A 27,181-nucleotide genomic window follows, 5' to 3' on the forward strand; every position below is an offset into this window, starting at 1 on the left:
TCAACCTTCTACCACAGCTGGCCAGATGGCCAAACGTCTGCAGAAACCAGACAGCACACCAGGCCTGGCAGAAGAATAAACCAGAGACTCAACACTTTAATATCGTTTGTAAACAAACATCCATTACTATGGGAGAATTACCACTCAAAACTGACTGAAAAATGACCAAAAAGGCAAGAGCATGTAAATACAAGAACCCTGACATAAGAGAAATCCTCTTCACTAACTAAAGTGGAATAAAACTGTTTAATCTCAACAGGGTGTAAACAAACTCATTCTAAATGAGTGTTACGGCTCTGGGGTTTTTCTTCTAGTATTATAGCAATGATTTATGCATACAAATGGATAGTCAGCAATCTAGAAGCCAAGATACCTTCAGTTAAATAGCTGAAATGCTCATTAGTGGTTGTATAAGCTTGCTAGCCTGGGATTTCAAAATGACTTCAGTGGTATAACTGACAAACTCCAAATGCTTAACTTTAGGAGTAAACACCTCTGTACTTCGGAAAATGCACACTACGGCGAGGCCAAGTCCGACATGCTGGATGAAGATGAGCTGCAATCGCTGAGTCCACAATCCATGACTGTTTTTTTGTTTGTTTTTTGTGATGGTTGTTCATGAGACCCTTGTTTGTTCTGAACAGTTAAAATGAGGACTGTTCTTCAGAAAAATCCTCCAGGTCCTGTAGATTCTTCAGTTTTCCAGCATCTTTTGCATATTTGAACCCTTTCCAATGACTGTATGATTTTGAGATCCATCTTTTCACACTGAGGACAATTGAGGGACTCAAACACAACTGTTAAAAAAGGTTCAAACATTCACTGATGCTCCAGAAGGAAACACAATGCATTAAGAGCCGGGGGTGAAAACTTTTGAGCAGGATGAAGATGTCCAAATTTTTCTTATTTTGTTGAAATATCTTTTTTTTTTTTTTTTGAGTCCCTCAGTTGTCCTCAGTGTGAAAAGATGGATCTCAAAATCATACAGTCACTGCTGGAGAGGGTTCAAATATGCAAAGATGCTGGAAAACTGAAAAATCTGCAGGAGCTGGAGGATTTTTCTGAAGAACAGTTCGCAGTTTAACTGTTCAGGACAAACAAGGGACTCATGAACAACCATCACAAAAAAAAAAAAAAAAACAATCAGTGTTGATTCATCAAGGTATTAAGAAACATTGTTTAGAAAACTTTTGGTTGACAAACTTTTGAATGGGGTCATTTTAATAATTACAGCTATTTTTTTTCTTGTGGACTAAATGTAAACATCTTTTATGTAAAATATCTTACTCGGGACAGTACTAAATAAAAAAATAACATGCATTTTGTATGATCTCTCTCATTTTGTTAAAATTATTCACATTTTCATGGATTCTGCAAGGGGTTCCCAAACTTTCGCATGCCACTGTATCTATCAGACTACAAAATATTAATTTACAATACATTCTAAAAAAATACAAATTATTGTTTTATTAAAAAAATCTAACTTACAGTATATGAAAATGCATTTGTGTGAAAGATGCATTCAATTTTGACATTTGTCTGACTTGGCTTCCTGTATGCGAGAAATTAAAAGAAAAGTAATTCAACAAATCTGATGCATCAAAAGCAGCACTTACTTTTTCACAAAATAAATAACAGATGATGTTTGAGGCACTTTCAAGACCATAGTTTATTTCATAGTAATAAGAAAGTATATACATTGGGTTCAAAAGCTAAACACATGATTTTAATTTTCTTTCACTCGGAGACACTTTTCTTACACTTAAAAATCCCCCATGCCTTAAGTTGACGCTTTCAAACAACTGGTGGATTTCCCAGACCATCGCTACATACAATGAACTATTGTGAAGCAAGCATTTGCCATCATTGTGAAAGAAACAAAGAGCAAAACAAAAGCATGTTGATTGTTAAATTATTGATATAAAACGGAATAAAAATCAACAGAATGACAATAAACAAACACTGAAATATGACGACTGAACAAAGGCTTCCTCGGCACATCTTCATAGTGTTAAAACAAAATTAAGACATGCTTGTGTTAGCGTTAACATGCCAGGTAAAATGAAGATTGATACAGAGTTTGCTCATATGGTATGCAGCATGAATACAAAAATTACATACAGATTAAACTAGATTGTGACAGAATGCCAGTCCATCCTACCATACCGCCAATCAGCTAATGACAATAAAATATTATCAAAAATATACCCAAGACTCAAGAAAATGGAGGAATCTGCTCTTACATATAAAAGTCACATTTTTGAAGGTTATGATTTCTTTTTAATCCCATTTAGATGTGAGAGTAAATTAAATGAAAATCTTAAAACACCATAATACATCCCTTAAAACCTTGAGGACTTGCACAAACTTCTATATATCAGTGGAAAAATATCTAAATTTATGTTTATTTTCAGGGAGGACATACATTTCTTAGAATTAAACTCTCGTGGTCCTTAAAATTAGTTTTCTGGTTTCATATACAAAGGGAATGAGGCCTCTGAGGAACTGAGTTACGCCCAATGTCTGAACCTAGCTCTATTAATGCCACGTCACATAGAGCTACAGTACATACTGCACCTTGAGAGCTACGCATACTGTAACCAATCTCAGGCACATAAAAGTACATTTTAAATCAATCTCTAAGTAACACAATCGAACGCTCATGAGAAATCATGACAATAAATGTGTGAAGAGGTAGAGTTTGAAGTTGTGGGGTGTTTATAGACAGAACGTAGACAATCAAGGGAATCGGAGGGAATGGTAGGAATTTAAATTAAAAAAAATAAAAAATGCTCATAATACACCCAGTAAATACTGAACAGGTCCTCTAACAGCCTTCCTTAAATTTGCATTTAAACTACCAAATAAAAATTAGGTTTAATCTGTTATCATAACAGCATTTTGTCCTTGATAACCTTTTTTGGTTTCTTTTTAAGCTCTATTATTAGTATGAAAACAAATTGAATGAAAAATTATGACACACTGCAGTGTACTTTATTTTCTTGAGCAGCTGTTGAGTCATACCATCGCAGATGAATAAATTCCAATTAAATGCATGAAACTGATAACAAAAATAATGTAAAAATCCTTGCTTAGTTTTCCAATTGTAAAATCTGTTAGGTATCCAACCCAGATGTCCAGACAAGAAAGGAACAAAAAACAAGCCATTTTGTGCTTGTGTTCCAACAGTCTACCGTGAGAAGGTACCCAATTTCATTCAACTGAACAAAACGATTCAAGAAGGACCAAATAAACTGGTCCCCTTACCAAACAAAAGAGACAGCAGAGAGTAGCGAAGAAGGAATATCTACAAGGAAAGAAAACTGAGACTCCATTCTGACACACCAGGTCAATCCAATTCAACGCTGATTTTACCGGTCCAACCGTTTTACATTTGATCGCACGTCCATCAGAACTGAGCCTGCTTCATTTGGTGAAGGCTGCCACCACAGCCCACAGCAGCTCATTGGTGTTGTTCTTCATGCTCTCGCCCTCAGGCTCCAGGTCCAGCAGCTGCCGTACTCTCTTCATGGCTAGATCATACTGGTCATCCAGCAGTGGGGCGAATGCGTTCTCTAGTACGTCAGAGGAGTGGGCGAGGAATATAAGGGCCAGAATACGTTTGTCCATTCGGTGAGGGTCGTTCACCCACTTGTCCAGCACGGACTCCTGCACCTTCTTAATAAGGCGCTGCTTAATATTATTATTGGTAAGTGGGTGTGTAGTCATGTCGAACAGGAGAAAGTTTTGTTTCTCTGTGGTGAGGACACCCTTCTCTACAAGGTTCTTCGCCAGGCGCTCTCGGACGTTACGCAGCTGATAGTGAAGCTTCAGTGGATTCCATGTCTCACCTGCAAAAGACAAGCACTTTCAGCACCAAACATACTTACATTCACTTTATTTGACAAGGACAGAGATTTAACTAATCTGTCATAGTCAATATGACCGTTTGTGACCAGCGGTCGCCAACCTGTTGATTGGGATCAACGGGTAAATCTTAATCACTGTCCCGGTAGCTCACAAAAATAACAGAAAAATAAGTACAAAAAATAAAATTTGTCTTTGTCTTAATTTTCTTTTATATCCGGGAGCTACTGGGACAGTGATTAAGAAAAAAATATATATAGAAATATAGAAAGAAAATATAAATATTGAATTTGGGGTGAGGGTTTATACACACTGTTCTTGAAAATAGCTTTTCTATTCTGCGTGATGGCTAGACAACTGTGACGAACCTATAATAAACTTACATAAATGAATACATAAAATAATTATAAAAATAAATTAAGGGTTGCACCATTATTAAATATCTAATTAAAATATCTGCCTAATTAAAAATAAATTAAATCAAATTAAAAATGTAAAATAAAATACATTAAAAATAAAACAATTTAATCTTTTTTTATTTTTTTGTTTTTTTAATGGTAGTTAATTTTAGTGTAAAGTATTGTAATTTATTTTGTGGTTTTTTATTTTTAGATTTTATCATTAAATTATTAGTGTTTTTAATGATTTTAATGACTTATAATGAATTATATGACTGCAACGGTAATCAAAATGTAAATAAATAAATAAATGATTATGCACAAATAAATATCCAATATCAAGCAATACCTAAATTTAAAAAGAAATCAGTGCTACAGTATATACATCACTAAGCTTTCAGGTAAACACTTTTTGTGTAGTCCTATTTATTGATATCTGCTCCTGCAGCATTATTACATCATTAATAGTTTTCATAGGTTTTCTTCAGGATTTTAGCAGCTTACAGTCTTTCACAGGTTACTAACATTAATTCTGAATGCAGAAGTCAAGCTAGAGTCCATTGAGCGAGTACCACCAGCTCAGTTGGTCAGCTCCTGTGCTAAAGCAGAGAAGCACAGACATCTCAGGATCAAAGCAGGCTGTGGTAGAGCATTTGCTAGTCATCATCCTGCAGCAATTTATGGCTCTGATCTAATTCTGAGCACATTTTTATACACTCTCTAAATGAGGACGGCAGCTCCTTCTCGCAGACGCTTTGATCTCCCCCTTTGACGCTTTGGCTCTCCATACTGAGACATTTCCAACTGAGCTCATAGCCACAGTAGGTACCAGAAATCTCTCTCAAATCCGCACTTTGGACCAAAGATGGATCCAGCATTTTTATGTGCACCAGACACAGTACATTTAGAAGGTAGCAGGGCTCCAGACAAAAAAAAATAAAAATTCACTTAAGGGGCTGCTGGCTCCTATAGGTGCCAAATATTTTTTTAAGTGCCATAGAATAAACGTGTTTTATATCTTTCTTTTTTCCTTTTTTTTTTTTAAAAAAAAAAAAAACACCTTCCCCTGGTTTCACATACAAGGCTTAAGCCTAGTCCCCGACTAAAATGGAAGTGAGAGCGGTTTCAACTGAAAGAAATTTGCACTTATTGAAATTAAAATATGTAAGTGCCCTTGTTTTGTCTCAAGATGCACACGTTTTTTTTTTTATATAAAATTTACAAAAAGTTTATAAAAATAACTTAAATGTCCTAATTGAACTAAGGCCTAATCCTGGCTTAGTCTTAGCCCCGTCTGTGAAACCAAGCCCTTAACATTTCAATTAAACTGTTTTTTACAGCATCCATCTTGTAGATGTCCTGGGAACTCAGGTTCACTTAAAGAGGGAACTAAATGTCTTTTCCAACTTGAGCATTATATATACAGTCACAAAGAACTGTTTAATACACAGAATCTATGCCAATATCACGGATCATAATTATGTCAGCATCATTTGGCCCTTGAGTGTAGTTTGGACTCCTCCTCAAGTCAACTCAAGTTAAGCAAAATGCTCATTCTTTATAGTTATTATTTTCTACTAAATGATGACTAATGAGCTTATTAACACCGAATGGTAATTCTGAGGTAAATGTATTGTTACACGGCATTGTTTACAAGCTTTAAACATTTTCTGCAGTTTGAAATACTGAATGAGCGATTACATGAGATTTCAATAAGTTTTACTTATAATTTACCTTTTGGTGTTCATTTCAGGTTTATTTTGTACCATAGTAGTAAAGAGAAAGATATGATGGGTTCATGTCACGTGCCACTTGAACTGAGGCTCATGCTGCTCATGCTACATTAAAGAGCGCCAAAACGTAATTATTGTTTGAATTTCATCATGAATTTAAAAGCTGATACTTTGTTTATTAAAAGGTAACAGTGCACAAAGCCTCCAGTGTTTATTGGACGGCAAGTGCGCTACAAATAATATGAAGCTCACGCATTAACAGAACACAGCATGTAGACTAAAGATCTTGAGAACAAGACATACTGGTATCGATTAGAAACAAGAATTCTTAATATCAACACACATGACGGCTTTACCTGTTGTAGTTTGTTCAAGTTGTGCAAGAAATAGACACTGCTTTTCTGCACTTTTACTTTGCACATATCCGTCATTTTCGATCTCTGCCACAACTGGAGCTGCTTTTAGCAGGTGTGCCGTCAGTCTCCGTTTATTACATCAACATAAAATATGTGATCTCAAAACAATCAGGAACAAAAGCATTACATGCAAATTTTTAAGTCATAACAGCAAAATTATCACTCAATTAAAACTCAATCAAAATATTACTCAAATTAATATTTCTGGTTGCAAATGAGACCGTTTTAGTTATAGTCTGGAGCCCTGTTAGCAATGGTTAAAATGATTAAATTCAATACAATTTGAATTTCATGTAATCTAACACTACCATTTATAAATTTGGGGTCAGTAAAAAAAAATTCTTGGACAGAAATTAATGTTTTTATTCAGTAAGGATACATAGTATTGATCAAAATTGACAGTAAAGTAAATTATAACTTTTATAATGTTACAAAAGATTATACATGCAAATAAATGTTTTTTTTCTACATTCGGTTGATCAACGAAAAAATGTATCATGATTTCCACAAAACTATTAAACAACACAACTGTTTTACCATTGATAGTACTTCTTTTTTTCTTGAGCAGCAAATCACCATTATAGAATAATTTCTGAATGATCATGTGACACTGAAGACTGAGGGTATGACTGCTGAAAATACAGCTTTGCCATCACAGAAATAAATGATATTTTAAAATATATTAAAATAGACATTTGAAAAACAATTTCACATTATTACTATTTTTACTGTATTTTTGATCAAATAATAGCAGCCTTGATGACAACAGGAGACTACTCACATAAACATAAAAAAATTCTTACCAATCACAAACTTTTGAACAGTTTTGTATAATATAACCAGTGAATATTAGTCTTGTCAATAACCACTATTGAGTTTAATAAGTAATGTTTATTTTGTTTTCTAAAGCCAAAGTAAGGCACTGAGGTAATCTGAATACATAATTTCAAGACTGAGGAACTCAAATGATATGTGCAAAACTCACCACTGAGCAACTCTATCCAGCTCTGCACGGTTTCGGGCGGCTGAGTGTCTTTTATGTGTTTCAAAGCCTCATCCAAAAGCACATCTCCCGTTGGAGCATCAGACTTACATATAACCTAAAAAAAAACAACAAGAAAAACGTCACTGAACACAATGAAACACGCTAATGCACAAAGCACCACTTACATCAAGGCAGTGAACTCAAGAGGAGAAAATCATGTGAAGGAGATGAACTGCTTCAACCAAAGACCAAAGAGTTTTACCTCATATATTAAATGTAATGCATTTTCCAGGGATACATCTGAGCTTGGTTTAATAATAAAAGTTCTCACTTACAACAGCCAACACCAACCACAAAAAGTGGCCTCCTGACACACAATTAATATCAAAGAGCTCCCTCTTGTGGGAGAATGAGCCATACACAATTGTAAATGTACTGACACCAGTGTGCTGAATTTTACAAGCACATAAAGAAAATATCTTCTGAATTTGTTCAGTCCAGTTATGTGTTTGTAGAAAGCTCTACCATCAGTACAGCCAAATGGTGGTCTTACATTACATTTGTTCATACAACGAAAGTAAATGTTTGAACTCCAGCATTATTCAGTCTTTTTTATGCTCCACAGAAGAACAGAGGTTTGGAATGACATGAGGGTGAGTAAATGATGACAAGTTCATTTTTGGGTGAACTATCCCTTCAAATGCTTGTAGAACTCAGGGAGGGATAACAAAAAAAAAAAACAGGAAGCCTCTTCCTCAGATGATCATTTCCAGAGCACTGACCAGTCTGTCTTACCTTGCGAGCAAGCAGGCTTTTCCTCCTCATGCCACAGGCCTCCAGCTGCAGCCTCCCTCGTAAGGCCAGCTCAATGAGCATGCAGCCCCGCAGGCCTGATGAGATGCAGTCATTCCAGAAGGAGGTGTAGCCTTGCACAAAAACAAAATGAAGAAAGTCAGTATACATGCCCCAGCCGAGTTCAGAGCTTCAGTGTAACTAAAACTTCCATCCAAATGTTTTGTGAACAAAGAGAAATGTTCAAACGCAGCTTACAGATGGCTCAAAATGATAAAAACTGCTAATATGGACTCCAGTTGTTTTATGTAAAGACCAAAAGATCACACAAGGGTGTCAGTAAATAGGCAAAACAACAATAATGATAATAATAATAATTTGTTTTGTCACACAATTTGTGTTGGACTAATACAATTCTGTGTGACTATTGCATTTTGTAATTCAGTAAATTTCTCATTCTGTTATTCCACTTCAGCTTCCTGTGTGGTGTAGCCTGAATTGAATTCAGGAATAAAAATGGTGAATTTTGCCCTACACTCAGGCACAGTTATGACTTTAGTTTGTGCAGTGTCATGGTTAGCAGTGGATGAAGTGAGCACTGGATCTCTCCAGTATTAACAAGGCCTGCTTTGTGAAGGTCCAGTCTTCTGTCCCAGAGGGCACTAATGGGAAACAACAGGCCTCTTTCAAGGCACTGGTAACAGGCATTGCTTCACACGTGAAATAGACCACATGCAAAACGCCCAGAGCAACAGAAGCCCAATGTGATATCATTCAGTATCAAGGCAGTTCATCTCGCACTGTCATGCTCATTCAAATATGGGAAGCATGTGGATTTTGAATGCAAGGAAGAGAAAAAAAAAATAAAGTTGTAGGTTTTAAAAACATTTCCTGTATATAAAAGAAATTGACAATATATATAAAATATATATAATATTAAGCAACTGTTTTCAGCATTGTTAGTGATATTTTTTCGTGAGCACCAAATCAGCATATTAAAATATTTCTGATCAAAGAAATGCTACCGTTCCCAACCCAATATTTAGAACAGTAGAGAATTTGTTAAACACATCATGATTACATGTGATTATTTGATTATTCGCTTTGCTAGAACGACAGACTGGCAAGATATAATTATGGCAAAGCCTGAATGCTTCAATGTCTTACATAAATACATCTATTAAAACAGTGCTTCTTTGAAGAACACCACATTCAAGCACAAGAAATCTGTCAGTTTTCTTGTTGAAATAAGTCCTCTGTCATGGGAGTAAACTAGATACTTCAGCTTTGACAACAGCATAAGAGCTCACACGCAGGCAGACAATCAAGATAATGGCGAAGTAGACAAATGCGGCTGTATTAAAACATGGCACAGTCAGACTCAGAATGCAATCAGGGTTTAAAAATGTCACGGTGTCCAGGTAACATGACCCAGACTGTGTCCTTGTTGCAGTGTAATCACACAAATCCATACTGCATGATATTAATTAACTTATACACACAACAGGTTTAAGGTTAGGGTTTGGATTAGTCTTTGCTGCTTGTAAATATGCATAATTTACTGTTATTACTATAATTAGTGCATGCAATGTGTAACAAGAACACATTAAAAAAATGTTACTTTATAATTTTGTGGGACTTCACTGTCATGACAATTAAGTACAATACAAAAAAAAAAAAATCTTTTGGTTCTTAAACATATTTAATTTCTTTTCTTTCTTTTGATTTTGGGGTGAAATGTGACCTACACGTTTCTGACAGGTTCTGTCAGATTCGCTCAATCGAGCAAGCAATGCCCAGAATATCTACACTTTAACGTGTTTGTTTGATGACAATGACTTTGTAAATTTTGTATAAGCAATAAGTATGAGCAAACTGTAGTACAGGGACATGTTAAGTGAATCCATTTATCCGTTCTGCTACTTTCCATGCAGATAAGCAAATCTTAAGTGAGGCCTCAACGTGATATTCAATACCTGAAATGGCAGGGATGTAAAACAAAGGATTAAAGACCTGTAATAATAATAATAATAATGTTCTTGTGCTAGAGAGTGCACTGTTGTTAAAAATAAAAGGGAATTTATCCACCATCCTTTCAGAACTAATATAGTGTATGTATGGCAGTATGACACTTCCAAAGGGAAGAACTATATAGATATAAAAGTCAATGCTTTGCAAAATCTCTGTTGTGGAAAAAAATTAAATAAATAAAAAATATGACAGAATGATTCCAGGTTTGATAAGCCAAGGAAAAGCAACAATGTTTCACTCACATGTTTCATGAATTTATTGACAAACAGTGTCTTTTGAAACGGTTGAACTCATCCACCTGATATTTGACAAGTACAACACAACCAGAGACCCACTGTTTGAGGTCTGTGTGCTAAGAAACAGGATGCAAGACATACTGCCCTAGTAAAACACTTTGAATCAGGACATTTTTCTGTAAGCTACCATTCATTTTGAATGGTACTGAAAAGCCATTGTTGAGAGTATAACTGAAAGCAGACTCTAATTTGACATGAATGGGTAATAAAGAGAGGCGTCTTCAGGTACACTGCTGTGTTGAATGCCTGCTTGACCATCATGTACTACAAAGGCCAGACGATGAGGTAGGTACAATTCACTACCTACTATAAACCTTAAGGGTCAGTCAGCAAAATTACAGCAGGCATCTCAAAGCCAAACTGGCTAATTTGAGGTATTTTGCCTCTTTCCCTTTATGAGAGACACTCATATTAGTTAAACGTCTAAACCCGCTAGTGTTCTACTACTGCAGCATCTGAGGGTTCTAGATTTTGGGAGATAATACCCTATTAATGACCCACGCATTCCACTTTTCTAACAGATCCTCTATGTTGGTGACATTCCTGCTAATAAATGCTTAAGATCAGAATGGAATACTAGCTTACTACTTACTGAATACTGCATAGTACAGTATACTTGGAAGCCACTATTCCACAAAAAAATTAAAATAAATAAAAATAAAAAAATAAACAGTAGTATGGCTACAGTGTTATCACATGACCTCATCACAATGCAGCGAGTGATTCATGAGGAAGTCATGGCCTAATGGTTAGAGAGTTTGACTCCTAACCCTAAGGTTGTGGGTTCGAGTCTCGGGCCAGCAGTATCATGACTGATGTGCCCTTGAGCAAGGCACCAAACCCCCAACTGCTCCCCGGGCGCCGCATAAATGACTGCCCACTGCTCCGGGTGTGTGTGTGTGTATGTGTGCACGTGCACTTTGGATGGATTAAATGCAGAGCACATATTCTGAGTATGGGTCACCATTATCTTGAAAATAATAACATGTTTTGCTTATTTTAAAACTTTTTTTTTTGGCACACAATTTTGAGGAAAACCGTCCTCATATTTGTCACCAAAATAATAATAGGATGAAAAACAACATCAAATTGTAAATATAAATTGAGTGCATTGCATTGACAGTGGGTGCATTTTAACTATATACATGCATCGTTTAAATATAGATTTTTGTCAATATACAACTGCTTCAAATTCATACTCTTATCAGTTATAGATTATATATAAAACTGTCATAATACATTTCATGTGGCATCCTAATGTCCCACTGCTGACAATATGCTACATGAAACGGGCTAAAATTGTATTATGAAGACCTCGTTTTAAACTATTGTTTGTTATGACAGTCTGGTGGGCCAGAGAGACAACTTATAATGCATTTCAGGGCAAGCTAAAAGCTACATTGCATCACAGCACTCATGTGGTTGACTTTAACTCAAAACGTCACCAATTTAAAAACAAATGTGATTGTTGTTGGAATCATATTGTTCCCAGCTCCAGCTTTCTTTTTCTCTAATGGGAGACATCGTGGTGAGTGAAGATGAGAGATAAATGGCTAAACATCGACTGCAGAGAACTAACGTTACTAACAAAATAAAGCAAAACAACATTAACCTCGCGGTCTTTTAAGCCCAGCAGCAGTACTTCCTCCATCAGGGTCAGTCTGGTTTCCTTGGAGTCACCGCTGTCATCGTCGTCCTGCTCGTCTCCACGCCGGGGCTCGTAGTCCTCGTCGCCGGATCCGCGGTCTCGGTCTGCGGCTGCAGCGCTGCGCGAAGCCTCGGTGCGTCTTTGCACCAGGCCGGAGCTCCGCTGGGTCAAAGTACTCATCTCTCAAACACACTAGAACTAACTCACCTTCCCAGACAACTCCTGTCTGAGAACAGACTGGCTTATTCAGTCCGATGCATAAATAATTCCCGGGTTAATAAGGGGAATGGAGGTGTAAATCGGGATTTGTTTGGGAGAGGGGCCCCTCGCGATCCCTACCGCGGAGCGTCGCTGACTCCGTCAGGTTTAATATGGCGACCAGCCGTGACGAGAGCAGAGCAGCAGTGGATGTGGCATCTCGACACTCTGTTTGGATTGAGAATTTGAGCAATACCTTTCATTGATCCAACCGTTTAAGAACAGAAAAGCTTTAACAACTTTACCTGTTTGTTTATTTTTCCTGTCTTTAATGACGTGTAAGTTTAAATTTGTTTTTTTGTTGTTGTTTTTTTTTTTTTTTTCAGCTTGTAATGTGTTAAACACCCCCTTTACCTTTTTTGCTTATTATTTAAATTTAATTTTGTTGTCATTGTCTTTATTTTTTTTTTTTTTGATGGTTGTATTACACTATTTGTATACTGTTTTTGAGCATTAAAAAAAAAAGACACTCAGGTTGGATCTCGAAACCTGGTGAGCTGCATACCAAGACAACATTTTTGAACATCACTGATGAGGTAGCACCAGGATTATTATAGTTAACTACAACCAAAACACTATATATATATATATACTATATATATATACTATATATATATATATATATATATATATATATATATGTTTTGGTTACTTGAAATAAAAAGAAAACTGTTTTAGTAGTAAAGTAAATAAAATTAAAAACTATATAAAATTACGAAACAACAAATTACTACAACATTAAGGGGGTCATGAACTTGGAAATCCAAATGCCCTTGATCTTTTGACGGATAAGAGATCATTGTACTATAAAACATCCTGTAAGTTTCAGAACTCAAAACTAAACACTGCCTCTGCAGAAGAAGATCAACACCTGCTTCTACATCACTGCCTGTTCAGCCCCGCCCACCGATTCACACATGTAGTGTAAATAATGAGAGACACAAACACAGCTCTGTGCAGAAGCAAACGATTAAGATGCTCTGAAGACAAGAAGACCCTGTGCAGATTTAGACCCCGTCAGTAAGAACTTTGTTCGCAGATTCGTTGACGAACAAAACATAATTCGATGCAGGATTCTCAAAAAGATTGAAACTAAAATATGATGCTGTGCGAATATATTGGATCAATATAGTCCACACAAGTGTGAGTAACTGTTTTTATTACATGGTCACTATTGCTTTGTCTGTTATTACAGATCACTTGATATGTACTGAGTATTTATGCGTTTTCAGTTAAATCACAGCAGCGTCCATCTGTGAAGGTCTGTAGCTGTCAAACACATGGTAGTCAATCATAGCAGTGAGTGTTTACTTCTGAGTCTACAATCTGCCACACATTTTCAAACAGAGCGTTCAGATGAGAGACTCAAAACAGGACAGAAAATAATTACTTCTAAATTATGATGTATTTAGATGTAAAAATCTTAACATTATAAGTGGACCATATAGAATAAAAAAAAAAAAAAAAAAATCAAAACAAAAAAAAAAGGCAGTTCATGACCACTTTAACTATATATATATATATATATATATATATATATATATATATATATATATATATATATATATATATATATATATATATATATATAAATAAACAAATTAACTATAAGAATATAAGAAACAAAGAATTTGTTTATTTAGAGATTTTGCATTTACATATTAAATATTTATTTACTTTTAGGTGAAGCTGTGTACAGTTAATTTTAGTCTACTTTGTTTTTCTATGAATGTGCACTTTTAAGAGAATTAACAAAGAATAACTATCATATAAAAAAAGGTTAAGCTTTTTTATGTTAATTTTTGTATATTTTGTTATATATATACACATATATATACATATACATATATATACACATATATATACATATACATATATATACACATATATACATATACACACATATATATATACATATACATATACACACATATATATATACATATACATATACACACATATATATATACATATACATATACACACATATATATATACATATACATATACACACATATATATATACATATACATATACACACATATATATATACATATATATACACACATATATATATACATATATATACACACATATATATATATATACATATATATACATACATACACACACACACACACACATATACATACAACTAAAAATATCTAAAACATGTCAGAACTATTTCCTTTAAAAGTTGTTTCATCTAACATTATTGTTTGTTAGATTACTTTTTACAAGAATTAAACATGATTGTAAAGCATTGATCTAGCCTTTTATTTAAATCATATTCTGTGGACAAAAAGAGTGACATATTTTTGAGTGCATATATAAAGGTATTTAATGCTACTTTCACATGAAAATTATCATTTTGAAGTCAATGGTCCAAAATAAAGGCCAAATTCTGATATTATGAACACTGAAGTTAGTTATAGAAAAATACAAAACAATTATTCAGTAATAAGTTTCAAATCCAGCTTGAAATCACTTGTTATACACAAGAGAAGTACTGAACTGAAGTGAACCGAATCAGATTTACAGCTGACTCAGGTAACAGTGATTGACTGGCAAGGAGCAGTAGTGCAAAACATAGGTGGAAGGGGTATAAACAAAAACAAAATGCTGCTCTCCACACATTTACAAGCAAATAACAGCTCAGTGCTTTAGTGCTTTCAGCTTACATGGCTTAATCACATTTTACATGCAATTTGAACAACACATTTTTTTAATGAAGTGCCTGTTGATTTGTGGCAGTAGTACTGCAAAGAAAATGTGCACAAATGCAGATACAGAATTACATTAGCTTATGTTTAAACAATTATATTAGCAAAGGCTTACAGTTTACCATGATTTTCCATTATATATATATATACAGCAGTAACAATAATATACCTGTAGATGGCTCCACTCTATTTTCCTTGGCTAACCTTCTTTGGATACTTTTAACTGCCAGAGAAAGCTGAAAACATGCTTTAAATACTGCAGAGACATGTACAAACCACTGAGTAAATCAGGAGCTATAATATGTGAGGAGTCAGAGAAGTGTGGAAATCAGATGTATTAATAACTCTTTATAACGGTTGCTATTATTCAGGATAAGCTCATCTATCCGTAGACCACTGGAATGGAATACTGTATGGAATGTTACTTGGTGATGATTTAATGTAACACTGCACTGTGGAAAGGCTGGAAGCTCAGGGCTATATCCGGTTCCTGTTTCGTGAAGAGCAAGAGAACAACTCCAGGTACTGTTCCATTAAGAACATCAAAAATAAAAGAACTTACATCCTGTCTGAAGGCTCATATTTTGTTTTCAATACAGTAGGGCACATGTGGTTTGACAAAAACCTGTTTTACTTTCCAAAAGGACCCGCTTTAGCACAAAAGGCACTTTCAGCACTTAATTTAAATCTGACAAGGCCACTATAATCCTGTATTTACCTCATAATATTATAATTTAATAATATATGGACGGATATTAACATATGGGTGAAAAAAGGCTCTCTGTTAAACCAAACTCACAAACGAACTGGCCTCATCTTCCTGACTGGCTAGGCTGTCAGTTAACATAAGGCACTGCATCAGACCTGTAGGAATGATGGGCTTGAAAGATCGGTTGCGGCTGTAAGCGAAGGGGAATGAGGATGGCAATCGTCCCGAGGAGCCGAACGACAGCAGCCGGTGCTGAATGTATGGACGGTGATCAGGTTTAGCAGCTTGTGATGAGTCTCTTTGCTCCAGCACACGCTTCAGATCCTGCACCTGACTTAGAAGTTCCATGAGCTTGGTCATGACGGCCACGGAGCCTCCTCCCAGAATGTGCACCTCAGGTATCCAGCGCAGGTAGCGCTGCATCCAGACGCGGACAGCCGGCCCGTCCAGACAGGGGAGCAGGAGGCCGTGATAGTCCAGAGGACGTTGCTGCCAGGACTCGTAGAACTCTCGGCTGATGGCAGCGGTGGAGTCAGGAGAGCCCATCCAGCGACTGAGACGCTTCACCCGTAGCATCTTTTTAAGGCTGTCGGTCTCGTCCTTAAAGAAACCTTTCTTGAACGGGGTTTTGAAAGCTGTGCTGGGTAAGGATAACTGTCTTTGGTGCTATAAATTTTAAATAAAAACAATGTTAATATTAATCTGCAAAAAAAAAAAATCAATGCACAAAAGAAACTCAACTTAGATATTATTCAATATAAACAGCAGAGTTAAACAAACAAACATAAAAGCCACAGAAACAAAAGTAGGGGTACAGAGTCTCCCTCACCTTTCATTTTTATCTTGACTACAGATGTCACTAAATCTCAACACATTTACCAAATAGCTATACTCTTATTGAGCTGTCATCTGAACATCAACATTTGTGAGATTTATTCCTTTTAAACAGTAATTCATTTAGATTTGTACGGTAACAAATACTTAATATTTTGAAGCAAGAGGTTAAAGTGAAACCCTCAGAATTAGGTGTTTTTATTATTTACATTCACATGATTTAAAAAAAAAAAAAAAAAAAAAAAAAAAAAAGACATGAATGGATAAATCACTACAACAATCCATTTAAAAAAAAAGTCAATTTTGATTTTATGATGACTTTAATAATTATTATAATTCAAAGCCATTTATTAAATCAAAGGTTTAGATGTACATTTCAGATATCTTTATTATTCACCAAAATGTGTAGGCTAAGTGAAGTCATTTAATCTGAATTCATAGTTTCTGGCTATGATGACAATGTTTATATTTAAAAATATAATATGAAACATTTGTAATATTTAAATAAATATTTTAAAACATTACATTATACTCTAGGTCTATAAATAATTCAGATATGTTTCTCTGACTGTGATTGTTATTTGATTTATCTGTAATTTATCTGTAACATTTGTCTTAATGACACCTTTTCGAAACATTATACTTCACATGATATCAGATGTATATCTGTATTTTCTTGTTCAATAAAACCTAAAAATGTACAAATGTATTTCTCTTAATACTATATTGCGTGATGCATACATGCTGAACTAATTTCTTAATATGATACAATTTAGCAGTAAATGAACACCGTTTTTAAAGGAGGCATTTTTCCCTAAACGATTAAACTATGTAACATAGATAGTATAGGGGCATTTCACCCGCTCACCTTGAGCTTGTGAGGTTTGCGTACAGCTTTCTCATGTTTCACCTTTTCTGAATACAGAGGGTTAAAGAAGTAATTCTGGGCCTTGCTGTCAAACTGCACAGACCAGTCCCACACTGTAGGGCAGCTCAATGGGCTGCTTTGTGCAAGCGGTGACTCTGCCTGCCAAGACAATCAAGCACAGCCAGTTAGCGGGAGGCGTGCCGACTGCATCCGGGAGAGTACATGTACAGTAATGACTGCATTACAGAGGGCTGACTGTTTTCTTGTTAGCTACTGTACATCTATAGAGGCCTCTAATACTGCTAACTTGTAGAATGGTGAATGCAGTACTCAAAGCAATCTTCAAAACAGTGTAACAAACTAGCCACATTGACATCAACCTCAACGAATATGTTTTAAATGAAATCTATAAAATAAAATACCTTCAAAACACTTTCTCTGTGATGGGCAGAGTTGAACAGAAAGGTGCTAAAGACTGGCATGTGAACACTGTCGGACAGCACAGTCAGGTAAGTCTCGGAGAACTGGAAGGCCGGGCTGTGCTGCTGAACAAGCTGCCACACGCACTCCAGGAACAGGAGGAAGACTGGAGAATAACACTACATTGAGAAACAAAAATCAAATTAAAATGACAACGAGGATGAGAGCATCACACAATAAACCCCAGATGGTCTTGTATCATGCTGAAGGGGTTTATTTTGTGATCGCAACTGTATTCTCCATTTTAATCACACGGTTACTTAAATAGAAAATGCTTTTAAGTGAAATTATTAAAGAGACTGCAGCGTGCATTGAAACACATGATGACAGTAGTGCAGATTAGCTGAACTGAGTAGTCAATAGAGTTCAGTAGTCTTTATACAAAATATCTGACTGCAGAATGCCATGACTGACCAATCAGAATCAATTATTCCAGAAAAACGTGTTCCCGGAAATGGTTTTACATCCTGACAAAAGACAGGTTTGCTGGTTACTTTTTTTTGGCTGCAAAATAGCCTGTAATTCTCAGAGGTTAAGAAGAACAAAAATGGGCAAATACAAAACAGTAACATTTCCACTAAGCCTCTGAAGAAACAACAGGCAGGAAGGAGCATGTAATAATTACTTCCTTGTCTTTCTGATGGAGGTGATTACATCGATCCAGGAAGGCATGGCAACCAGCCACCCACTCCTTCTGCACCAGACTCTGGAAACCCATCAGTGTTCTGTAATAAGGGTCCAGCATTATCTGAACCAGACTGGAGATCACACAGCACAGATCGGTTCCCTCTTCCTCTGCAAAACAATCAATATCAAGACAAAACACCAGGGGATACAACCTCAGAGTCAAAGGGGTACAGTAGGTCTATCGAGGTTTAAAAGTACTTCATTTTTAAAGATGTGCAATTTCTGCACTACTTGTGGTACCAAGTAGAACAGTTCCCTCAGATACTCCTAGCACACATGGACAAGCAGGTGTGCTCCCATCCCAAACTCACACTATTGCTTAACCCAGAAGCTAACATGTTGGAGCACTAGAATCTTTGGAAAGACAAATTTAGTCGAAACATGTTTGACCTACCTGTTATAAGAACATTTGTGTTGTCCTTTTCAAGACATTCAACCACCTCTACTGCTTTTTGGAGACATTGTCTGTTGTGGACATTAAATGCAGTTTGATAATAGTTTCATAGAATCTAACTGATGATTATGAACAGGAATACAAATAGTAAATCACACAATTTAGGATTTTATCAATGTAAACTGACCTAATAATGTCAAGCCACCCTGAACTTTCAAGGGAAGAGAACCATTTCATGTCTGACAACCAAAAATCAGTTGAATTTTCTAAGAGACAAATAAAAAAAAAAAAACATTACTCAGTGATTGCAAACAAAATATCCATCCTTTCATTTAATAGTTTTTTTTTTTTTTTTGCATTTTCTTGTGAAAGAGATATTTGTGTATTCTGTGACTCACCGATAAGGAAGAATTGTTTGAACTTGTTATATGATTGCTGGATGTCTTGGATAGTAGGAAGTGATTCTGAGAGGTCCTCTGTTTTTGCGGAGTAAAGGTAATTATGTGCAACTGCATTTATCATTCTTAAAAAACAAAAAAAGGAAAAAAAAAACAACTTTGTCAATGTGAAGGTACTATTGACTGGTTGTATTTGACAGTCAAGATAAGAAAATACTACTTTTTTGTTTGTTTTTGCCGTGGACACCATATTACATAACTACTTTTGTCCTTCAGTTGAACAGAGTAGAAAAACACAAAGAGAGCATATTGGTTCATGCTGATGGTGTCTAGCACACTACTAGATAACCTTCTGCATGTTGTTCTTTGATAAAGAACAGTGGTCTTGAGTGTCAGCACACAAAACACAGAAACTCAGGGAACAGATAACCATGAAGGTATCGCAGCAGACTGGCTGATCTCACAGGATAAATAAACAGTATAGTAAACCGAGTCAAAAAAACAGAATATTCTTTTACATGTCAAAGTGCTTTTGAAAATCCCCATCTTCCTGCGTCACAGGCGGTAAAGACGCTTTGAAGAGAGCACAACCGCTGTAATGAGACCAACACCAAATCTAAAAAGAAAAATAACAGGCATCAAATGTCAATTGCAATCAGGTATACAAATGACAATTTGTACACAAAATCCAACAACAAAAAAACAACAACATTATAGCAACATTCATAAAAATGATTTAAATGCAGATCTTGTTATGTTAATATTCTTACTCACTGGAAATCCCTTTCCTTGGTAGCTGAATAAATCCCCTAGTGCTGATGGGATGACAAAGTACTTCGGTAATCTAAAGACAATGTCAGAGCAGTGTTTGTTAGATACATTTATTTCACAATGTATGACTTGCTATAGATCACTGAAAACTGTTTTAAATTTTAAAATTTTATTTGGATTTTTTTTTTATTTATGAATGCATTTTTTTTTAATTTAGTTGGTTGAGAGAAATGGATTGTTTGTTTTTTTTTTTATGAATGTATTTATTTAATGCTAAAAGCAGATTAAAATGTAATAGTTCCATCACCTAAAATAAAGTTTGGTTTTTTGTGAACTACTCAAATATAAACAGTGTAGGATGGATCTTATAACAATCTAGGTCAGTAGCACATATAAACATAGATTAGAGATTACATTCCATTACTGAACATGTACCTTGTAATTCAAACAATAGAAACACTTTATTAGACACTTCACAGCAGCATAAAGTACCTCTGAGAGAGTTCAAAGTTCTCGTTTTTAGTGACTAGTCTACAGTTCGCTTTTGTCCGTTTCATTTCCTGGGTCCAGTCTTCTGGTGAGTCAAACAGAATTGTCTCCCGTTTCCTCTGCATTTCTGCAAACACAAAATACATCTTTTTTGTTGTTCCAGAGTTGACTAATTAGAGTTTAAGACATTTAAAATGTAGAACCATATAAGATTATCCTTCATTATTATATTAAGGAGCACAACTGTATTGATAACTGTATTGTTAAAAAGCTAATCATATTACAATGATTTCTGAAGGATCGTGTGACACTGAAGACTGGAGTAATGGCTGCTGAACATTCAGCTTTGCATCACAGGAATAAACTGCATTATGTCGTCTAAAAAGAAAGAATGACTGGTGTTCTTTCGGCCATCTGTTGCATTCCAGTTGCAGAGACTATGATCAGAATTTAGCAGTTGGTGCTACAAGACCAGAGTTGCATTTCAGATGTGTGCAAAGTTCATGCTCTGCTTAAGATAGACTTCATGAACTTCTCAAGGTGATATTTTCCCTTATGTTGTATAAGCAGTTCCATATGTTTGGTGAATAACTGGTTTTGGTTTCTGCTGTATTTGGAGGCATGTGGTTTCAAAAGCAGTTAAATATGCACATCAACAACATAAGAATATAGAACTCAGACATCAGCTGTATTTACAATAACAAGTGAAACTGAAAAGTAACAATAGTATCACAATGAAAGCCTCTACAAGGAGATATATCTGTACCTGGGCTTGGTGTCCCTGTATAGGAAAAAGCAAAGACACACTTCAGAGATTTCTCCTCTAAACAATGGTGAGCAATACCCTGAAAGATCTGAAAGAACAAACAAACAAACGCACAAGGAGATGTGAAACCCTCTGTACAATGCACATATACATTTCAGTCCTCGTGTCAAAAAAATTACCTTTTTGGCATCTTCCTCCTTGGTGTATGTTAGACAGAACTGAAAGACTCGTAGGTCTTTACAGTGAATGATTATTTTGGACGGATATTTGTTCTTCACAAGGGCTCCTGTTATCAGTTTTCTCTTTTCATCATAAACTTCAAAAGAAACGAAACGTTTCTCAGAGAACTCAAAAATTCAAACCAAAAAGCTTTCCCAAGAAAAATCTCATTGTTGCTTTTTACACATGTACAGATCTATAATCATTAATGATAAAAATTAAAAACAACTGTTACCACCATAGATGTGATCCACGAACATTAATGGAATGTCATTTTCTCCATAGAGTTTGTTCTTAAAGGTCTTGGTCTGTAACAAAGGTGAGTGACACAACAGCCTCTTTCTCAATGCAGACAATACTAAAGTAAGCAATGATTATGAAAGACAGTGATTAACAAATACCAAGACATTTGTGAAAGGTGCGCTTTTACACGGCACACCATAACGAACAGGAAAGCCAGACACTGTTGCCTTGTTCAGTGTGCTGTATCTAGCTTTCACACAATAATTTGTTTGTGAAATCAAGTGTGAAACACACTTCAGTTCCTGTTAACCACCCTCAAATTTAAGTCTGAGAGTAGCCTATGAAACCTCTTGATACGAACTAACACTGACATCTGACCAAATTTATCTTTCGGCAACAACACATTTCACAGCTTTTTAAGATCACTGATTAGATTAGTAACTTCTATATACTGATCTTATTCGGTATACAGACCTTAACAAGCCAAGAAAAGACCCTTAAAACAAGAGCACCTGGCACTTCATGAATACCTGATCATCTGAAGCTGCTCTAAAACACTGGTTTCCCACCAGAATTTCACTGCCAGTGAGTCAGGCACTCAAGTTCCTGAAATGGCAGCTAAAGTGAGAGCACTCACAGCACAGTTCCTCATGCACGATCACCAAGCATGCATTTTGCCAAACACTCTTTTAGTTAATACAGCCAGTGTTTCAAGGCCATTAAAGATTGACTGTATTCACACTTTTTCGATTTACTCTATTTCTATTGATTTTATTTCTATTTAGAAATGTTTATCCAAACCTGACTAACAAACAAGGAAAAACTATTTATCAAACAGGAGCCAACAAAATGAGCAGATCTGTAGGGTTTAATTTATTTTGGCTAGAAAATTTCTATTTCGAACCAACAAACTCTTCATGTACACTGTCATTTACCCAAACATGCTCATTTCCAATGCAGCAATTCAACTTCATAGTAATTCAACTCCGTAATTCAAGACGTTAATCTTCTTGTGTCTCTATAATGTACAACTCAGGTCCAATTTTTTCCATGTCACTATTCTGTTTCAATTAAGCATCGCTGTTTAGCACAATAAATCCTACAAAACTATTAAAGATTCATAGTAGGACTGTCAAGTTAATGTGTTAATTTAGCATAATTACTAATAAAAACAAGTTTAAAAAAAAAACAAAAAAACATTTAGTCAACAGAATGAGTAATGAGCTTTTCAAACTGGACACATTTTTAATAAAACCATTTAACTGATAGACAACCCTAATTAATAGCATTCTTATAATTAAGACTACCATTGTATAAACATCTAACATACATTATCTTCTTTTCAACCACACTACAAAAATGCTGCAGTCTACATACAGGAAGCACGTGACGGTTAAAATAAACACTGTGGTTCTTTGGTTGGTTGAATTTTAAATTCTAGATGGTTTCTTAGGCGACAGCATTGTAGATGTGAATTACCATTACAAATGGCCATTTAACTGAATACAGTGTTCATACGTTGATTATTTTGGTCTACCAGACAAACTCTCTATTTGACTATTTGTAACCATTTTACATTTCCGTGAATTGGTGGCTAATTCGTATGATGTCATTAGTATGCGTTTGTACAAGTTGCTTATACCCCACTGAAGGGAGGACCTCCATCCTTTCATATTTCTAAAAATTGTACATTTTTGAATGAATCAAATTCGTACACATCATTAAAATACTACAGTACTGCTTTCACGTGAGATTGTGTGAGATTTGAGCCCTGTCACCAATGCTTACCGTCTCCTCCTGTGATTTCTCATCACTAATGAATGTAATGCGAAAATTGGTGCAGAACAATGTGCCAAAGACGCCCCGCTGGGACAGATCATCTTGAGTGTATTTGAGAATGGGGTTGGCGCTACAGAACTCCACTTCACCTAAGAAGCAACAGAACAACAGTCATGTTAGTTTGAGTAAACACAATGCCAACAACACAGGCTGCTGTTCCAGGGCAGTCTTGTGGTGTGCAGACAGTGTATTACACACTTTACTGTATCTTCAAAATCACTCTAATTATATTAAATGAGATTTCTGGAAGCTACCACCTGAATTAAAGAACTATTATTAAAGTCTGAATTGAAAATCACACCCATGGTACTAGTGACATACAAAAAATATTTAAGATTTATTTAACAATAAGCCAAAGAAAAACCTGAGAGAGCAAAACATTGTGGAAGGGATTTCGTATTTACCTGGCAGCAAATCAGGATGTTTCAATTTCTTTGGTGGTTCTTTCTCTAATTTTATTTCCTGAAGAAGACAGAAACAATAAAATTGAAGTAAAAACTGTAAACGTGATTAATTATCTAATAAAATATTTGGCATTCTAAATGGCATTTTCACAAGTACTATATATAGCAATATAATGTCAAACACATCATGCCACATTTCACACACTGAGTGTGCTGCTGCTGAGTAAGTGAATATCTGAAGTCTAGATGCCTCCACAGGACATCTGCTCCGTAGAGAAAACCCCAACTGCTGCTGTCGAACATATGAGAATAGAAACCTACACTGTCATTTATTACATTAAAAGAACAGTTCACCCAAAAATGAACATTCGGTCATGAATTACTCATCCTCATGTTATTTCAAACCTGTATGACGACTTTATTATTTTTAACACAAACAAAGATATTTTGCATAATGGTGGTAACCAGTTTTGCTGTCCAGTTCGTCCATCATATGGGAAAAACACTGAGAAAACGTTTACTTTGTTACTTTTAGAAAAAAAAAAAGTCAGGTTTGGAATGACAACAGATGGGTACATGACAGAATTTTTTTGTGGAACAATCCCTTTAACATTTGATTTAGTAACATTTGACTTTAGTGTAATATACAAGTAATATAATGAGAATTCAAAAAAAAACTGAACAACATCAGCACACTAAGATCCTCTACACATAATAACGGTCCCATGAATTTTAGCAGAGGCCCTGTGATATCCACAAGGCATGCTTTGCAACTTTCAAATTTCAATCAGGCTGCCTCCCTTGTCACTGGTTCAAACAGATAAAAGAGGCTGCAGAAAACAGCAAAATCAATAAACGAGTGGCGATGTGTAAAAACTGTAAAAGTTCCATTGAAACAAACAGGATAAATAACGGAAAGGAAGCCACCAAGTATCCTGGCTACCATGAGGTCAGCTGCAAAACAAAACCTCACAAAGAGTCCCAAGAATTTGGGACACTCCTTTCCCCTAATGACATCCTGGGGGTGAAAATATTCTCTTAAAATTTCCTTTTGAAACCTGAGACATTAAAAACACATGGTCTGTCCGTTTATGTAAATTTTGCTAGACATAAAAATGGATCACAGCAGGTCTTCTTCATTAATATCAAGCCAACAAAAATGAGGGGAGAATGCTGAGATCCGACTAAGCCCCCTTCAGCTGAACTCTTCACAGAAGCCCCGGGGCCAGTTGCATAAACAGACACTGTGCTAAGACTGTCTTAAGAACGAGTTTGACTTTTGCATTCAAGCTATATATTTCATCAGTTCACACATTCCCTAGAAATCAAACCCATGACCTTGGTTTAGGTGTCTACTGTTTAGAGCTACGCAAAATGAAATAACTTCTCCAAAGAATAGGGAAAATCCAGCAGGTTTTGAACAACATATTGGTAACAATAACAGTTCTCCTTTAAATCTCTACTACTCTATTATTTTTTTGGTCTTGTAATGTTTTATGCACTAATTTTTTGAATAAAATAGAAAAACGTGAAAATAGAGGGTTTACATCTTCACGTTGTTTCTATTCTGAGTATAACCATTCTCTTCACCATGCTTTCTTTAAAAGAACAATAAGGGCATGAACTCTGTTGGCCAACAATGGGTCATGACACAATGGGTCATGACATCTATTCAATGGGACGCCCTATGCGCGCTCACGACTAGATGTAAGTTTAAAACACAGTAACGAACCATGAATGGACTTCAAACACATCACATGTCAGAGCAAAAGGAAGACACTCGTGACTCGTGCCAGTAAACATAAAATCATCCAATAACCTGGATTACAACCACACTTCACAACTACTTTTGGCAAGTCCAGAAAACTAAAATTCAGTCGTGAACTTCGAAGTGTAACGTTAAGTGAGTGAAAAAACACTGCTGCTCTGTGAATGCATTTCCCCGTGTGAACGAAACGTACCCCAAACCCGACTGAGATTTCCCTGTTTGTCTAAACTTGAAGAAGTCAACAATGTCAGCATCAGTTTGGGACTTAACCCCGCCCAGCGCATGACGGTCCGCGCTTTCAGCTCCTGTTTTACCTCAATTCAGTGTCTCCGGGATGTTTTGAAAACAACGCAGGTATAATGCGGCATGAAAGCTTACCTCGGGTGTAACATAAGACACGAATGACGGTTTAGTGGACTTCGCTCCTACGCTCCCCAAACTCAACATTTCGCCTGTCCCAGTATCCCGCTTCCCGAGCAGTCAGGTGGAAATCCGGGAGAGCTCGAGCAGCACAACTTTCCTCTTCCTCTCACTCTCCAGCTCTGCTCTCACAGGCGCGATTTCCTTTGGTTGGAAGTCAAACCTGCTCCGACAGCAAACCGCGCCCGTTCGACATCATTGGCTGTTTATGGACGAGCTGTCCGTTTTCTGAGCTGGTCAGCGCAAGTCGCTTGATGCTCATTGGTTTGCGCGGCTGTCAATTTCATGAGCTTCCTCATTGCCGAACCCATAAGCAGTCGTATTGAACATAGCCTACGCCCTGAAGCGTTTATATACTGACTACAAGTGCGCTTGGCTTGCCGCTTTCTGAAGTTTTTTTTCTTTGCTTTATGTTTGCGCATCTAGTGTTTCCCCTTATTTGTGCATAGACTAAAGTAGTTCCTCATTAGCATAAACAACAGGAAAGACAGTCAAGCACCTGCGAGGCAATCTAGAACTAACATGCACAGATAACTGTAATTTTTAAAGGGGTCATATGATGCAATTTCAATATTTCCTTTCTCTTGGTGCATAAAGAGGATCTGCAAAGTTGCAAAGACTAAAGTCTCAGATCCAAAGAGATATTCTTTATAAAAGTCAAGGGTCAACCATGCCTTCCTAAAACGCCTCATTTAAACACGTCCCCACATGTCTACGTCACTATGTGGGAAGATTTGCATAACA

General features: G+C 36.0%; 2 protein-coding genes across 2 annotated transcripts; both read right to left on the reverse strand.

Moving 5' to 3' along the window:
- Positions 1-1,639: 1,639 nt before the first annotated feature.
- Positions 1,640-12,581, reverse strand: golph3a (golgi phosphoprotein 3a). The gene is made up of 4 exons (XM_042756602.1): positions 12,130-12,581; positions 8,195-8,325; positions 7,400-7,514; positions 1,640-3,851 (listed from the first exon to the last, which is right to left on the reverse strand). Exons 1-4 carry the CDS (start codon positions 12,344-12,346, stop codon positions 3,427-3,429), a joined length of 888 nt encoding a protein of 295 aa, XP_042612536.1. The 5' UTR covers positions 12,347-12,581; the 3' UTR covers positions 1,640-3,426.
- Positions 12,582-14,687: 2,106 nt separating this feature from the next.
- Positions 14,688-26,642, reverse strand: mtmr12 (myotubularin related protein 12). The gene is made up of 16 exons (XM_042756600.1): positions 26,396-26,642; positions 24,250-24,307; positions 23,795-23,934; positions 21,999-22,071; positions 21,724-21,860; positions 21,545-21,632; positions 20,782-20,905; positions 20,293-20,362; positions 20,037-20,134; positions 19,519-19,643; positions 19,308-19,386; positions 19,121-19,191; positions 18,665-18,834; positions 17,982-18,158; positions 17,560-17,718; positions 14,688-16,523 (listed from the first exon to the last, which is right to left on the reverse strand). The coding sequence occupies exons 1-16, from the start codon at positions 26,462-26,464 to the stop codon at positions 15,933-15,935; spliced, it is 2,229 nt and encodes a 742-aa protein (XP_042612534.1). The 5' UTR covers positions 26,465-26,642; the 3' UTR covers positions 14,688-15,932.
- Positions 26,643-27,181: the final 539 nt, after the last annotated feature.

Source organism: Cyprinus carpio, chromosome A5 (assembly GCF_018340385.1).
Source record: "Cyprinus carpio isolate SPL01 chromosome A5, ASM1834038v1, whole genome shotgun sequence".
Lineage (NCBI taxonomy): Eukaryota > Metazoa > Chordata > Actinopteri > Cypriniformes > Cyprinidae > Cyprinus > Cyprinus carpio.